Below are 17,540 nucleotides of genomic sequence, written 5' to 3'. Positions count from 1 at the left end.
CAACAGAAAGAGAAAATGACCAGTTGGTTCAATCACAGCCCCTGCAGCAGACCTCTCCACTGCCTAGGCTCCCAGAGAACACTTACCAGGGAGGAACCCAGCGAGACCCTACAATAACCCTATGAGCCTGCTCCCTGCTTCTTGGAGGTTTCAGAGGAACAAACACTCAGAAAGTTGCAGTGACCTGAAGGCAAACAGCCAACAGGTGGCCTGGCGAGCATGTGCTCTGGAGGGGGAGGGGCTCACCTGGTAAATAATTGGTTCCACAGATGCTGGGTGGTAACAAATGTTCTGTAGTAACAGGAACGAAGGTGGGTTCCCTCCTCAGGTGGTCGACCACTTTGCCTAGCCAGTGTGCTAGGGCGATGCGCACCATACAGGTCTTTTCTCTTTCTGCCTGTGAGGCTGGAGTTCACTGGTAACCCTGAGTAGGTGGTGCTAGACCAGTTGGCTGTCGGGCAGCTGTTTCCCCAGGGCTGGGCTGACTGGACTCCAAGTTCTGCTCAGAATGCTGCCATGAGAGGCTAGCCCTTGACCTCTGGCTGCCAACCTCTGAGTCTGGGCACAGGTTGGAGTGTCTCCCAGGGAAGCAGAGTCCTGGATTCCTAGAAGGGCAAGTCTTCAAGGCCAGAACCCTTCTCACTGAGAATGTTGGGCATCCGGAGGCCAAAACACATCTTCCATGATGCTCCAGCTCAACACTGCCCTCCTGAGTCCCACCCGCCACAGCCTTCTGGTTACTGAACAGAGCATTGAGGAGCTCCCAGGGAGGGGCAACCCCCTTCGGTTCCAGGCTGTGAGCACATTCTCTTTTGGTTCCCAGGGTCTGTGTCTGTAGGAAACTGAACTGTTCACAGAAAAGCAGCTGGGTCCTTCTGGTCTTGGCCAAGGCAGAGCGAAGGGCAGGGGAAGGGGCAGGGCTAGAAGGTGGGATTGTTGTGTCCGAAGATGCAGATGGGGAAGTGCTTGACGTGGGCGGACCACTGGGCTGACAACTGGAAAAAAGCCACGTCATTCCATTCCACGCCATCGATGACGACCGGCAGCATGCTCTGCTGGTGCTTGGCCCTGCAAACCAGGCGACCAATGCCCTGGATGCACTGGCTTTGGGACTCCACATTCTCGTCCGTGGTTTTCTTGGGCGCCTTCTTTTTTCTCTCCTTGGTGACCACAGCCATGGACAAGGCAGGTGTTGCTGTGCCCTCACCACTGCGGGGCAGCCTGCTGACCTGGACAGACTGGAAGAAGCACTTGAGTGTGTTTTTGGTGGTAGGCAGCTGTTTCTTCTCTGTGACTCTCTTCGTATCTATTGGCTGGGCTGCTGTCCAGTAATCCACCTGCAGCTCCATCATGTGTGCATGGACACTCTGACTGGTTTAGGACAGGCTCCCACTCATTGATGCGGGGGAGAGTGTGTTGGGTGAGGCCTTCCCGGTAGGGGACAGAAGCTCACCGGAGCATGAGGTGACAACATCATCTGAGCCTCCTGACATGGCTGCAGATGGTTCCACTCTTCCAACCTTCACTGCCCCCACAAAGGGGATGAGCTGTGTGGACTTTTCATTGGGGCGCTGCTGCTTAGACATGAGAATGGCCTCAGCAATGGGCAGCAGGTAGACACAGTTGGCCCCCGCAACGTACTCAGAGATTCTCGACACAACGTCCTGTGTGTCCTGCAAGGTGTTCTCAGACTCCAGGTTGTTGAACATGTCCCGCCAGTACAGGTCCTGGAAGAAGTTGTTGTAGCGGCAGTCCATGGAGCCCAGGTAGCTGGCCAAGGGGTGGGGACCCAGCGGGATGACCAGGAAGCACATGTAGTCTAGCCATTGGGGTGGCTGCTGGGACAGCTGCCTCACGAAGACCGCAGCACAGCATTGAAGTAGGGCTGTGCCCCTGCCACCGCCATCTTCACAGGCGTCAGGGCCTGGGAATCGCAGTTGCAGTATCTCTGCATGTGTGAGACAATGATGCTGAAGGCCTCCTGGACGTCATCTGTGGAGCAAGTGCACACCACGGGCAGCGTGTGCCCCTGCAGGATGTCCGAAAGTAACTGGCCCTGCCAGGCGCAGGTGTTGACCAGGATGATGTTCTCGGGCATCTTGTCCTGGCAAATGAGGATGTTGTGGAGCTGGTCACGGATGGGCTTCCTGGGGATCTGCCACTGGCTCTGTGGGTATGGGCTCTCGTTGCCCAGTCAGTTGACCCACTCTTTCAGGGCTGTGTCGCAGCCCCGGTGGCCAGCCTGCTTCCTCTTGGACCTGCTGGAGGGCAGGACCAGAGACTTGGTGAAGCGCACTATGGATGGCAGCTTCTTGGTGAACCAATGCTGGGCGGAGGACCCTGCCTCCCGGTTGTCCTCCAGCTGTGCCAGCTGCTTTCCAGGGGAGCGAATTGTGTGGGCCATTGAGTCAGAGCTACTATCGCTTGACATGCTGTCAAAGTATCGCCTGAGTTTGGGCTTTGGGGTGCTGGGGACACTGATATCGTCCTCCGTGTCTAGGCTGCTGTCACTAGAGCTCAGCACAATATCATACCGACGGTGCAGAGCCTTCTCCACTTTGGGGACATGCCTCACAAGGGCCTGTTCTGAGGATATGACCTTCTCCGACACTTGGGCCCTGAGCATAGATGCCACGGCTTCCTGGTGGTAATTGTGTTGCCTGTTCATGCACCTCCTTCTTACTATGAGATTCCCTTGGTCCAAGTTATTCTCCTGGGACTGCCTGTGGACGGCATTGTGACTGGCCGGCTGCTCAAAGAAGCAGCTCTCAGATGTGCTGGCGAGGTCGTTATGCGAAGTTTGGGCCTTATTGCTGGCCGGCATGGCAGTGGCCTCCTGATCGATAGGCTGGTGGGACAGGGAGGCCATTCGAATCTTAGTGGTGGGTGTGCTGTAGGCCACAAGTTGGGAGTCACTGTGGCTTGGCTGCTTGCCTCCCGGGGCCCTCGCGTTCTCAGGTGGGTTGGCCAGACTCAGAGGCTCCATTTGGATCCTGGTGCTGTGGAGGCCCCGCATCTCCATCGGCAAGCTGGAGTCTGACAGGCCTTCGATGTATGGCCTGAGCTTGGGATTGGGGCTGCTGAGGACACTGTGATTGTCCTTCATGCCTGGGCCGCTAGACAGCCCTTCAAAGTATGGCTGAAGCTTAGGTATGGGGGTGCTGAGGACGCTGCCATCGTCCTCAGTGTCTGTGCCACTGTCACTGGGGTTCGGCAGCATGTCATACAGGAGGTCCAGGTCCTCCTCCACCTCCGGGACATGCTCCCCATGGTCCTGCTCAGGGTCCAGGACCTCCTCCGAACCTTGGACTGTGCGAAGCCATAACAGGACTTTCTGCTGGTAGTTCTGTTCCGTGGTCAGGGTGCTCCTTGTGAATATGAGAGTCCCCTCATCACAGTCACCCTCCTCCTGGTCAGCGGTGTGGTAGCTGGCCTCCCACTGCGAGAAGAAGCTCTCACACATGCACTCAGAGTAGTTGTCCGAGGACTTAGCCTCGGGACTGGCTTGCCTGGCGCTGTCCTCCTGGTCGATGGGCGGCATGGACAGAGAGATCTGGATGTTGTCCACCTTGCTGGTGGGTGTGCTGTGGGCCACAAATCCATTGTCCATCTCACTTGGCTGCTTGCCTCCAAGGGCCCACGAATTCTCGGGCATGTGGGGCAGACTCAGAGGCTCTGTTTGGGTCCTGTCACTGTGGCTGCTCCACATCTCCGTCTGCAAACTGGAGTCTGACAGGCCATCCAAGTATGGCCTGAGCTTGGGCCTGGGGGTGCTGAGGACGCTCTCATCATCCTCCAGGTATGGGTCACTTTTCCTGCGTTTCCCCATCATGTCAGACCGAAGGTCCCTCTCTGACACTTTGGACCTGTGAAACAGCGCCAGGACTTTCAGCTTCAGGTTTCCTCCTATGGATGGCCGCTGCTTGTTTGGTTCCCCCTTCTCCAAGGCATCCTTGTGCAGGTCCTGTCTGTGCTTTCCCCTGCCGCTGGCCTGCAGCTCATCCTGCCCCTCGTAGTTCCCTGCCGACTTGGCCTTAGGGCTGACCTGCATGGCACTGTCCTCGTGTTCGATGGGCTCACTGCACAGGGAGGAGATCCAGATCTCGGCCACCGCAGTGGAGGATTCCTTGATACTGCCAAAGAGGCTCACCATCTGGCCACACCTGGGGTTTCGCTGCATGACGTCAGCCATGTGGATGGCGCCAGAGGCCAGTGTCTTGTAGCCCAGGACGTTTCTGTTCTTAGAGCATTTCCTCTGCTCCAGCAGGATCAGGAGCTTGTTACCTTCTCCCTTGAGGAAGTGGTTGTATTGCAGGGAGAAGGTGAGCGCCAGGTTGGTGTGCACTGGTCTACTGCGGGGCAGCACAATCTCTTGGGACCTCAGGATGTCCTTGGAGTCCCGCATCCTCACGGAAATTACCACGGAGTTGAGGTCCTTGGCCAGCTTCTTGAAGATCACTAGCATCGTTACAGTGAGACTACACCACCTGGGCACGCAGCTGGGGCTGGAGCAGTCCACCTCCCAGGTGGCGAACAGGTTCTGGGGGACCAGTGTTTTGAGCACCGTGGACGTGCTGGCCAGGCCCACAGTTCGTGAGGAAGCTGCAGCTGCTGGCACCCTACCGGACCTTTTCCTACTCAGGGTTGGTGGTTTTTTCTCCTGTGGTGGGACAGAGGAGGGACATGATTGGTGCATGAAGTGGGACATGAGTGATCAAAGGAGAGTGTGGCCACACAAAAAGCGGCCACTCGCTAATCTGTGATTAGGTCAGGGAAAGCCTGCGTGATGGTCTTTCAACCTCAGAGACCTAAAGTTATCAGAAAGATGCTTTGAAATTAAAACGTTTTAACTAAAAGCTGTTTACGGTGGGTCGCTGGGTCCTAGGTTGGAATCTTCTGCAAAAAAGGTCATTATTTACCTTAACTGAGACTGTCTACTGTCTTTTGGAATCTACAAGAACATAGCTTTGGAACGTCAAAGGAATTTTTCTTTTTTTTTTGGATACTCTGTGCTCTGTGGAGACCACAAATCCCCTCATTGTTATTGAGTTCATTGTTGGCTGTTCTGTCCTATATCCCCCTATGGGAAAGAAGTATGTGTCTGTCATTTCACTTTTCATCCAATCTATCACCAATGGATTTCATGCAACTCACATACATCGCCACTTCTGACCGTAATATCTAAAATAAGGTGACAACTGCCATTCTCCAGAGCATTATTTCAATCCATTGAGGTTTTGATTCAAGGCAAATGACCATTTGGCTCAGATAAAATCTCAACAATTGTTCACAGTTTTGAATGCTTCTGACATGGACATTTACTTGGCACAATACAGCAGGATCCCAGAAAATCTCACCCAGCACCACCCTGCAGACCTACACCCGGTGCTGGCATCCAGCAAAGGGTCCATTGACGCACCAGTTCCCTGCCTGCCGGTGAACTTGTGACACTTGTCTGTTGGATTCAGGACCTTCCCTTGCTTGTGTTGCTGACTTTATTGGAGCCATATTTTGTAATACTCTTGGCGGAACAAAAGTTAACAGTTGATAGATCCCAGGCTATGGAGAGACAGGAGGGAAAATGGGACTGGTTTTCCCCCTGGCTTTTCTATAGGATTTGCCTTTTGAGAGTCTGGGCAAACACCTTAGCTGTGTAAGTGAGAGCTGATCTTGTTCAGTTCAGAAGATACAGGGGCATATCCTCCTTCCTGCATGAATCTCAGATGTTCTTAGACAACTGAGGATCTTTGCGGATGTGTCAGAGGTCATTCCTCATGACATGCAGGAGCCCCATAAGGAAATTCCCACACAACTGCAATTAAACTAACTGGCTCTTCAGGGGGAGCACTAATGAGGTTTAGTCCACCTCTGCTGGTAGCCCTTCTGGTTGTTGTAGTCAGCAAGGAGAGAAACTGAGGCACATAAGAAGGTTGAATGAGACTCTAGGGGAGTGAGCAACTTGCTGCTCAACCCATAAAGCAACAAACTTTAACCCACTACATAACACTCCTAGAAACTGTGCTGAGACTCTGAAGATAGCAAACAATAAAAACAACAGCAACAAGCACACCTATAATTAACATGGGAAGTTGTGCCTCCATGGCTGGGAACTCCCAGGCCCCAGCCCTCATTAATATTCCTGATAGGAAGCCTTGACTTGCAAGTGCTTTACAGAAGGGTAAATGTAGGAAGATTTAACTACAAAATATCAACTGAGAAATGGCCAATATACAGTTTTCTTTGGGTGCCTAAATTAATTTTTCACAGGCAAAATAAAACAAAAGAAACAAATAACTATAACAATGGCGGCCTGAAAATTGAACTGATTGAGTGCATAGGATGCACATCTTGATTTGGAAATTAGAAACTTCTCAGTAGAAGCACAGGCAAATTCTCTTTAAAAAATAAATGAACAAGAATTTTCAGAGATTATCTTCCAACTCTCCTGAAGCTAATACATGCTAACACCCCATCCTCCCCCTTCTATAGCACATCCCCTACATCTTTTGCTCTCTGAGCTTCCCTGTCCAGATGTGTTCCTTCCCTTCCCTTCTTTCTTCCCCTTCTGTCCCCTCCACTGCCCCTCTCTACTGACTTAAGGGAAAATGAGATTAGGAATTCTGCCAACTCCCTTTGGTGAAAAGCTGCTCTCAGCCAGAGAGGAATCAGCAATCATCCTCCATTTTCTCTATGGCCCTGATTGGTTCACAGAGAAATTTAACTGATGGAACATGTAATCCTGGCTATTTTAACCTATTGCAATTAATATACTCCTGGTTTCTGGGAGCAAAAGCAAGAGAAGTACTAAATAAGGTTTATAGAAAACTCCTATAGAGAAGCCTCCACACTTTAGGGATATAGGAAACTGAAACAGGATTTAGAAAAAGGATACAAACAGAAACATGCCTAGGGCTGCTCCAAGCTTGTTTTTCCTTCCCACTGATACTTTGGGAGAATTTTAAATGATCATTAAAAGGGAAGCCATTGCCCTAGCCAGTTTGGCTAAGGAGACAGAGTGTTGCCTGCAGACTGAAGGGTCCCAGGTTTGATTCTGGTCAAGAGCACATGCCCAGGTTGCAGGCTTGATCCCCATTAGGGGGCGTGCAGAAGGCAGCCAATTGGAGATTCTCTCTCATCATTGATGTTTCTATCTCTCTCTCCCTTTCCCTTCCTCTCTGAAATCAATAAAAAATCTATTTTTAAAAAGGGGGAGGGGGAGAAGCCACTAAGTACCCTGTATATACTGAGGCTATTTTATTTGCTTTTAACCACAACCAATTAATTGCTTTCACCATCGAAATAAAGCTTTCCTACAAATGTCTGTTTTTTAATCAAAACCTGTTTCCTTCCAACTAGGGAATGTTATGAGAATATATATGGTTTGCTTATCAAATCTTCCCCAATTCCCCTGTTTAGTGAGTGGGGTTTTTTTTATTACTGTTTAATGAAATCAGTGATGCTGACATATGCTTTCTCCAGAATAGTAACATATATACTTAGAATAAATGAACCAGATACTGAAGCAAAAGGGAAAGTAATGATTTTAAAGGAACCTTCCAGGAGGAAACTAAGCTTGAGACTGACCGAATGTTTGCTAATCATCTCTTCTTCAGTATTATCTTCCACAAGACCCTGAGAGATGGCTGAACATGGTACCCACCCTACTCAGAATGGCCCCAAACAGCCCAGAGACATGCAGACATGCCTCTAACTCTAGGCTTGCTCATATGTCTGCCTAAAGATGGGGAACCAGCCCACAGTGAAGTGAGAATTCTCTTTTGGGGTACATGTTCACCAAATGGGAGTAACTTGAACCTGAGTGCCTCAAACAAGAAGCCAATCTTCTTTTGTTACACCAATTACCTGGTTGCAATATAAAGTGGGTAATAGAGAGGCTTTGGCACCAGTAACTTTAAGACTATCTTGTACCTGGGACCTGTGTTGCCATTCCCAGGGGAGACAGACGGCGGTTTCATATACCTGAAAGTCTTTATACCTCTCAGAGTTGTGAGCTTTCTGGAAACTAGAAAAATATTCCCAAATAGAAAGGAACAATCCAAAAATGGGTGAATGAATTTGTCAATCCCTTGCTAACATTTGTGGGGGGGCGGGGGGCAACCCAGTTCCTGAGGTATTGAAAATGACTATCCTTGTTTTACAAATGATGTTTTCAAGGTTCCATAGGTTTTGCTCCAGAAACAATTCAAAGCCCACAAAGTCCTTCTCCCTCCCCCAAACCTCCCCTATTCATTTTGGAGTCTTACAGGTAATTGATTTCATGCAACCAAAATCCCAGAACCCTTGAATTGAAAATACCTGAGTTCACCAAGACGTCTTGTCTAGGCCATTTATAAAAATACAAATCTCTGGAAGATATGACTTATCCCAATAGAAAAAACAATACCTTACCCACCTACACAAATCTCTTTAGCTTTTTCCACTATATCTTTCTAACTTAGTAAGTTTTAATGAAAGTTATTAAATATCTACACATTTTGAAATAACGTGAATACTGACACATTGATTGCTAGACAAGTCTGAAGTTCACTGCTTTTGGGGTTTTTTTAATTGCAGAAGGTCTGTAAAATGAATTTGGAGCTGTTGATGTAATGTTTTTTGCTTTGCTGAAGGTGTGTTTTTTCAAAGTAAGAGTTTGATTAAAATATGTTCATCAACGTCAATCTAAGGAATGCTGTTTGTTCTCTTGTGTGCTTATGATTGGAAATTAATGCTCCTAACAGTTAAAAGTTCCAGTTAAGTTGGAAGAAATTATACAGTTATGGCAATAGAAGGCTTGAGGTATGGAAAGTCATATTTGAAGGAAAAGGGCAAATGTAAGTTTGTCTAAGGATAGTTATTTCTGAATGGGTAAGAAGGTTTGTAAAAGGTGAGGAAAGGTTTGTAAAAGGGGGTATAGGCTATACAATTTTGTGAAAGTTTTATATAAAAATACTCTTTTATTTCTCTACCAAAAATATAATTCAAATTGTGTGTATAGACTTTGTGAGATATGTGTTCATCTATGTGTTATGTGTGGTGAATTGTCAGCCTCCATATGACATTACTAAGATATAATCTTTTATTGGCCTACAAAGATTAAATGCTTCTGTAAATTAAGGAGAATTCTGTAGTCTGGACAAAATACTTAATATTACAACTGCTTGCAAGTATGATTAATATCTTTTAGAGTTAGTTACCCTAAGTCTGGGTTTGCTTTATGTAGATTTGCAAAAAGTCCATGGTATAATCTTTTGCACAAGTGTATTTGCAACCTTCCCAAAGTTTCTATTGTAAGACACTTTTAAAACAGGAGATGACTTTGAGTCAATTCCAATGGGCCCTAGAGTACCTCAAGGATTTATTCTCTCTCCTTATTAGAGAAACGTTTTTAACTAATTTAGGACTACTCAATATGCTTGAAATTACCTGAGAAGCTTTAAAAAATTAAAAAATATAAATAACTGTGCTATTTGTGTACCCACATTATTATTAAAATGGATGTTCTAAAGATTTCAACCTGCCCTAGGAAGGAACGTACAAAGATTCAAGAAAATTTCAAATAGGAAACACTCTGGTGTAACGGTGGTCTTGGTGTCAGTGACACCAGGCCAGCCAAGAGGATGGTTCCCTGTGAGGGTGTCTGGCAGTTCGACTCGGGTTATTTGTGGCACAAACATTGGAAGTTGATGAATTATATCCAATTCTCAATACAAGTAGCCATGGACAATGTTTTCAAATCTTACACGCTATCTGTTCCTTTTATATTGAAATTATGTATTGAATCCAAATATATACATATACTTATATATTTTCATATCGTTCTCTGTAATTTTACAGTAATTGTTGTTATCCAAAAATTATTGCCTTGAAATGTTATATTTTACCAAAAAGGCAGTTTTTCCTCAATTGCATTGCAATCAAATCTATAACCATACCACTTTGTTTTGTCGTTCATAGATATTGTTTTACTTTACTGCATTTTCAAATATGTTACATCTTTAGAAAAATTCATGAAAAGGACTCTTGACTTACTCTATTTTTTTATTCTTTTCATATATTATATTGATATTTTACAGAAAAAGAGAGGTCTAGAGAGTTGGAAACATTGATGAGAGAGAAACATCGATCAGCTGCCTCTGGCACAATCCCTACTGGAAATGTGCCTGCAACCAAGGTACATGCCCTTGACCTGAATTGAACCTGGGACCCTTGAGTCCTCAGGTCTAAGCTCCACCCACTGAGCCAAACCGGTCAGGGCTTGACTTACTCTAAGTAACAGGTTTCTACGCAGGTCACATCTCTGAACTGAATGAAGAAGTACAGAACTCAAAGGAATGACTGAATTCATGAAAATACTAGCAAATAACCAGGATAAACAAAAAATGGGTAGGGAACTAAATGAAGAGAAGATGGTTATTATTGTTATGACTCTGTTTAAAATACTGCTGATTTTTAAATCATTTTGTTTTTCAAATATAAGGAAAATTAAAAGCAGAAATTCTACATTACTATCCATGACTCACTAGGAAGGTTAGAGGCAATGATACATTAGTGACATTCATCTCAGTAATCCCAAGAGACAAAGACTTCAAGGACCAAAACTTACAACCTGGAGATTTTGTTTATTGAAACACATTAATTAAAGACTCTCTCCAATGTGTTAAAAAGGATGTTACCTTATTAAAGGCCTAACCATAAATGGATATCTGTCACTGACACTGCCCTCCATCCACCAAGGAGACTGAAGACTTTTCAAGGATGAGAAACCGCTGGCCATGGGGGCTGACAGCTTTTCCAAGAAGTCAACAAGGCCTGGATGCTGACAGATTACTGCTGCTCAAACCTTCTTCTTCTATCTCCTAACTGTTATTGATTATACGTACACCAACTGATTTTTATATTTTTATTACACACCTTATTACTTATGAGTAGTTGAATTTCGATATCTGCTAAGTTTTCCCACCTACTAGACAAGTACATTCTAATGATCAGTATGGTAAGGAAACAGTAGAGAGTCTTAATTCTTCAGCTCAAACATGGCATAAGTACAAGGAACAGTGGATGAATAAGGAAACATATAATTAGCTTAATAAGCAATTATGAAAATACATGCAAAGGGTTTTTGGTTTGCTGGGATGCTTATTTTCCTTAGTCACTTTCTTGTCTAATAGTAGACATTTTCTATTCCTAAGCAGTATTCCTGCTCTAATGTTGTTGCTTTTGTCCCTGGTATGTAAATGTTATACTAGCTGCAAAATACCAAAACTTAAGACAAGCAGCAAACGGACTCTGCTCATGTTAGCTCAAAATATAAAATTGATACAGAATATCTTTTAACAAGAACACATAGGATCTCATGGCCTCACATGCACCTGCCTTTTTATTTTGATTAATAACAAAAATTCCACTTTGAATGCCATTTAAGGTTATAGTCTTACCTTATCCCGAATGGTCCATTGTTCAGGAAGACATAACACTAACACTCATCATCAATGCATAATTTGTATTGATTTCTGAATAAAAGGAGGATGTGTGAATGAAAAAGGAGCCCCATGCTAACCTGACTAGCTCAGGGAAGTCCTGCAAGGCAGCCTTGCAAAGTCAGAGACCTTAAGTAACTACAAAGGATGGTCTGAAATTAAAACACTAACAGGAGCTCATGATGGGTCGTCAGATCCTTGTCTGGCATCTTCCCTGACAAAGACCAATCTTTACCTTAACTGAGTGTGTGTACTGCCTTTTTGCCTCTATGATAACATATCATTGGATTTTCCTTATTTTGGACACCTCATGCTCAGGCACTGTTCTGTGCTCTGCGGAGATCAGAGATCCCTTCGTTGCTATTGAGTTCATTGTTGACTTGAAACTATCCTCCATCCACCATTGTAAAAGAAATATGTTCCTATCATTTTACCCTTTATCCAATCACAGAAGTGTCTCCAATTTGCTTTCTCCTGTCTCCCTAATCTATCACCCATGGATTTCATGCAACCCACATAAGTCTGCACTTTTGCTTGTATTGTATAAAATAAGGTGCAAAATTGTCATTCTCAGGAGCATTCTCTCCACCCATTGAGATTTTTCTCGCTCACAATTGTTGACACTTGGGATCAAATAAACACACACAAATTTTTCAGAGGTCTGAAAGTTTTTCACATTAATAAGAGAGAAGGTTCTTGGCAGGAAAAGTAGAATTGCAGGTGAGGAATATGAAGCACATTAGTATCTTAGGTCATTCTCTTAGCAGAGGACAAACAGCACATGCTGTATTAACAGTGTCACCCGTGCGATTTCTGACAGAACACCCCAATGTGTGATGAGAACACACAGGCTTTTCCTGGCGGGGGAGGGTTTGGATATCAGGACATGTGGTATGTTTAGGGTGGCACCGTCGCCATGGCAATGGAAGGTTTTAAGTCCAGGTCCCACAGAAAAAAGACATGGATCTCTGTGATAAGCAGTCGCGGTCCCCATACAATGTGCAGCCCTGGGAGGCCCCAGCTCCTGACATGGAGGAGACGAGGACCCAGATTCCTTTGGGAACTGGACACTAGGAGGGATCTCAGGGGAGCAGCAGGGTGCCTTCTGGAACCTGAGTCCTGTTGACTCCCTGGGGTCCTGGAGTTTGGGTCAGTTGGGCACCTACACTCACCCTTCGGTGGTGCTTCAGGCTTGAGGATATCTCAGGTGTCTGTGCCGCCTGCAAGGGCGTGGAATTGAAGACCCCATCTGTCGGCTCCGGTCCGCTCTCCTGTGCAGAGCTCTATACAGACAGTTTCCAGTCACCAGGGGAAAACCTCAGAGCCCTGTTTTGCTGGTTCTCTAAAACTTGTGACTCTCCACTCCAGACACACAGAATGTGATCTGCTGAGACCTCTACTGGCAAGGAAAAGGCATGACAGCCTGAGGGCCTAGGACTCCCATTGGCATAGATAAGGGACCCCTCTAGAGCCCCATCTCCACCTGCCTGCCCTACCCTGGGGTGTGATCACAGCAGGACCTCGAGGTTATCCACTGCTCCAAACACTCCCGCGGTTCTCCCTGCAGGACCCCCTATCCACCACATGAAGAGGGGGGATGTGGGCTTCACAGGGATGGCCCACAGAGGAGGCTGGCCTGGCGTGAATGGGTCTGACCCAGGCCACCTTCACTTACCTGAGGGGATCTTCTTGAAAACGGCCAGAGATGTCGGGCACGAGTGGTGAACCGTCTACAGAGTCTGGAACAACGCTCCCTGCAGGGTCTCCGGGAACCAGAGCCCCCACAACTGGGAACACAACAAGAGAACATGTTGAACTGTCAACTGTCTCTTGCCAAGTGAGTGGCAGTTGGGCAGTTGCTAGAAAGTGGGTGCCTGGTTACGGGGGTTCCAAGTTCTATTAGGAAGAGACCTCACTTCCTGGAATTGCCTCCCTGACTCCCCTCACCTAATAACAGCTATAGATAGTCCTGCGGGCTTCTGACTGCTCACCTACCTTCTCCATGGAATACCAGCATTGTACACAGTGACACGAACACACCCTCTCCACAAGGTTTAGCTGCAGCCAGGGTACTAGGTTTGAGGAGACAGACCAGGGCTCAGACTCAACCCCTCATTCTTACCTCCTCTTGATCCTGCATAAGTCATTGTGCCTGTTAGATCCTGTCTCTTCTCTGCCTGCACAATGGATTATTGCAACATGTGCTTCTTAGCGATATTCACGCTCATGAAGGTAGTAGCTATAAAGTAGGAGGAGGAATGCCACAAGGCAAACGTGCCTACAACCTCTTTTTCTTCCTATTGTCACCTCCTCGTCGGTGTCTGATTTTCTTTTAATTCCACCCAGAGTCATTTGATTGTGTGTGTGTGTGTGTGTGTCTGTGTGGGTGTGTGTGTGTTTGGGTGTGGGTGTGTGTGTGTGTGTGTGTGTGAGAGAGAGAGAGAGAGAGAGAGAGAGAGAGAGAGAGAGAGAGAGAGATTGAGTTATCAGCACAGCTCACTGACCAGGCCAGAGTGATGACGGTTGTAAGTGGACATGTGACTTCAGTGAGTTGAATAAAATTCTTTTTATTAGTCACAAGAAAAAAAGTTCTGTTTTCATAGGTCTCATGGCCTTGTGAAAACATGCTTTTAGTCAATAATCATGTGAGAGGTGCAAATGAAAACAAAAACGAGGGCCCTGGCCAGTTTAGTCAGTGGATAGAGTGTTGGCCTGAGGAATGAAAAGTCCCGGCTTTGATTCCGGTCAAGGGCACATGCCCAGTTTTGGGCATTGATCCCCAATAGAGGCATGAAGGAGGCAGCTAATCAATGATTCTCTCATCATTGATGTTTTTCTCTCTCTCTCTGAAATCAATAAAAATATATTTTTTCAAAACAAAATCGGATACCGTCTCACACTTGTCAGAATGGCTATCATCCACAAATCAAGAAAGGACAAATGCTGGTGATTATGTGGAAAAAAAGGAACCCTTGTGCACTGCTGGTGGGAACGTAGACTGGAGCAGGCATTGTGGAAAACAGTACGGAGCTTCTTTGAAATATTAAAAATGAAAGTCCCATTTGACCCAGTAATTCCACTTCTGGAATATATCCCAAGAAAGCAGAAACACCAATCAAAAAAGGATATATGCATCCCTGTGTTCATAGCAGTACAATAGCTAAGATTTGGAAACAGCCTAAATTCCCATCAGCGTAAGTGCCCAACAGCAGCTGAGTGGAAAAAACCTGTGGTACATCTACATAATGGAAAACTATACTGCTGTAAAAAAGAAAGAAGTCTTACCATTCACAACAGCTTGCATGGACATGGAGAGCATTATGCTAAGTGAAATAAGCCAGTCAGATAAAAACAAATATCACACGGTCTCATTCATTTGTGGAATATAATGAATAAAATAAACTGATGAACAAAAATCGATCCAGAGACAGAGAAGCATCAAACAGACCCTCAAACCTCAGCAGGAAGGCAGGGGAGAGTGGGGGAGAGAGTAAGAGACCAAGCAAAGGTCTTGAATGCATGCATATAAGCATAATCAATGGACACAGTTATTAAGGGGATAGGGGCATGTGCTGCAGGTGGGGGTGGCTGGGGAGGGGTCTAGGGGAAAAATGGAAACATATGTTATACTTTAAACCATAATAAAATAAAATAATACAAATATTTCTCTTAGTAAAAAAAAATAGAGCTTGTGCTCTTTCTGGGTCCCAGAACAAAGCGCCCCCTGAGCCCTAGATACGGAGGAACATGCAGGAGCTTCCCAGTATGTCAGGATTTCTAATGTCCAGACCAACTCTGTTGGAGAGGTGGGAGCCTTGGCCTGGAAGGTCTGAACATTCCTGAACTCTGGGCTCTGAATGTCGTGGACATTGGGTGATATCTGCCACTCTATGGACATCAGTTTCCCAATTTTCCATTGAGGGTTGGGTTCAGAACTGCATAAGCCAGACCTCGCAAAAAGGGGCCCAGTCCCTCCACCCTGGGTGGGCACTGGACAGAGGTGCATGCCTGTGGTTCCAACTCTGGGCTCCTTTTCAGTCAAATACTGGCCAAAGGCTCATTTACCTGCTGAATGCTGACCATCTCCCCCATGCCTCTCCATGTCTGTGCATGATGTCACCAGCAGATCTTTTTCCAGAGCCCCCGAGGAAACCTGGGTGTAGCTAGAACCCCTACTTTGAGGACACACCACTGGGTTCATCTCAGGCTCTGTTGGGCTCAGTATCTTGTTCATTTATTTCTAAATACATATTACCCTTCTGGAAAAAGCATGTGTGTGTATCACTGATTTCATAAAACAAACAAATAAGCAAACTAAACACCTCTCCCTATCAGCTGATTTGGGGCATATTTTATTAGCAAAGATAGATATTTGCTAATATTGCTATAACATTCCCTAGTTGGAAACAGGTTTTGATTAAAAACAGACATTGGTTAAATATTCCTGCCATTTTCACAGATGCTTTACTCTGAAGGAGAAGATAATTAGTTGGCTGTGGTTAGGAATAAATAGAGTAGCCCCAGTGTCTACAGGGGTCTTAGTGGCTTCTCTTTCTATGATAATTTCACCTGCTCCCAAACTATCAGAGAGAAGGGGAAACGCCCATGGATCAACCCTATATTTGTGTGTGTGTTTGTGTGTGTGTGTGTGTGTGTGTGTGTGTGTGTGTGTGTGTGTGGTTTGTTTGTTATTGGTTTTCTACATCCCATTTCAGTGAACAGATTTCTCTACAGGAATTTTCTTGAAAGCCTTATTTAGAATTTGTGTTGCATTTGCTGACAAAAACCATTAGCTCTATTAATTGGAATCACTTAGAATATCCAGGATTACATATTCTAAGAGTTAAATGCCTTTGTGAATCCATCAGGGTCATTGAGAAAATCAGGAACATTTGCTGGTTCCTCTCTTGCTGAGACAAGCTTTTCTCCAAAGGGAGTTGTTAGAATTCCTATTCTCATTTTCTCTTAAGTCAGTAGGAAGTGATAGTGGAGGGGTTTGAAGGGAAAGGAAGAAGGATGGAAAAGGGTGCAGAATAGAGTGGGGGAACTAGAGAAGGTGGAAGAATGGGGTGTTGGCAATTATTACCTTCAGAAGAGTTCAGAGACAGTCTATACAATTTCTAATTCCTGAATTGTTTTTAAAGGAATTTATATGTGCTTCTGAAAATCTCCTGATTTCCAAATCAAGATATGCTTCCATTCATTCATTCAGTTTAATGTTAGACCTGGCATTTTCCTAATTTTTATTGCATGCCAAAAATTAATTTAGGCACACAAATAAAACTTCACTTTGGCCATTTTTTGGAGGATATTTTCTAATTAAATCTTCCCATTTCTGTAAAGCACGTGTAAGTAAAAGGTTCCTATCAGGAATATTAGTGAGGGCTGGGATCGGGCATCTCCTGGACTTGGAGGCACCACTTCCCATGTTAATTTTAGGTGTGTTTTGTTGTTGTTGTTTTGTAGTTGTGTGTATGTGTATGTGGTTTTTCTTTTCTTTCTGATATCTGCAGAATCGGAGCAAATTTTCTAGGATTGTTATATAATGTAGTTGGTCAACCTGTGTTGCTTATCGGTTGAGCTCCATGAGGCTCTCACCCCTCAAATCACATTCAAACCTCTGATGTGCCTCGGTTGATCTCCCTGCTGTCTCAAACAACCAGAGGGTCAGGGAACGGTTAACCAAACCTTATGGGTGCTCCCCCACCAGAACCAGTCACTTTAATTGCAATTGTGTTGACATTTTGCTTTGGGGCTCCTGCACATCATGAGGAATGACATCACACATCCACAGAGATTCTTAGTCCCCTAAGAATACCTAATACTCGGACCTGAGGGACAATATGACACTGTATTTTTGGAGCTGATTTAGTTCAACTCTAATTTAAATGATAATGTTTGGGGTTTTTTTGTTGTTGTTTTTTGCTCTGATTCTCAGAAAGCAATTCCAATTGGAAAGCCACAATTTAACAACAGCCACCAATTTTTTTTCCTACTGTCTTGTCTTAACCAAAGTTCCATCAACCCTTAATCTTAGTTCTATCTGGAGTATTTAAAAAT

General features: G+C 45.4%; 1 protein-coding gene across 1 annotated transcript; it reads right to left on the bottom strand.

Annotated features, from left to right (window-relative positions):
* Nucleotides 1-920: 920 nt before the first annotated feature.
* LOC308532623 (phosphofurin acidic cluster sorting protein 2-like) lies at nt 921-13,627 on the bottom strand (the record flags this gene model as incomplete). Its single annotated transcript, XM_081110137.1, is given in 6 exon segments — nt 921-1,376; nt 1,380-1,861; nt 1,864-2,167; nt 2,369-4,574; nt 13,156-13,267; nt 13,603-13,627. Coding segments are annotated over 6 exon segments (3,585 nt in total).
* Nucleotides 13,628-17,540: the final 3,913 nt, after the last annotated feature.

Source organism: Myotis nattereri (assembly GCF_964212035.1).
Source record: "Myotis nattereri genome assembly, chromosome: 16".
Lineage (NCBI taxonomy): Eukaryota > Metazoa > Chordata > Mammalia > Chiroptera > Vespertilionidae > Myotis > Myotis nattereri.
The sequence above is the reverse complement of the archived record's forward strand: the minus strand, read 5'-3'. Positions and strand labels throughout refer to the sequence as shown.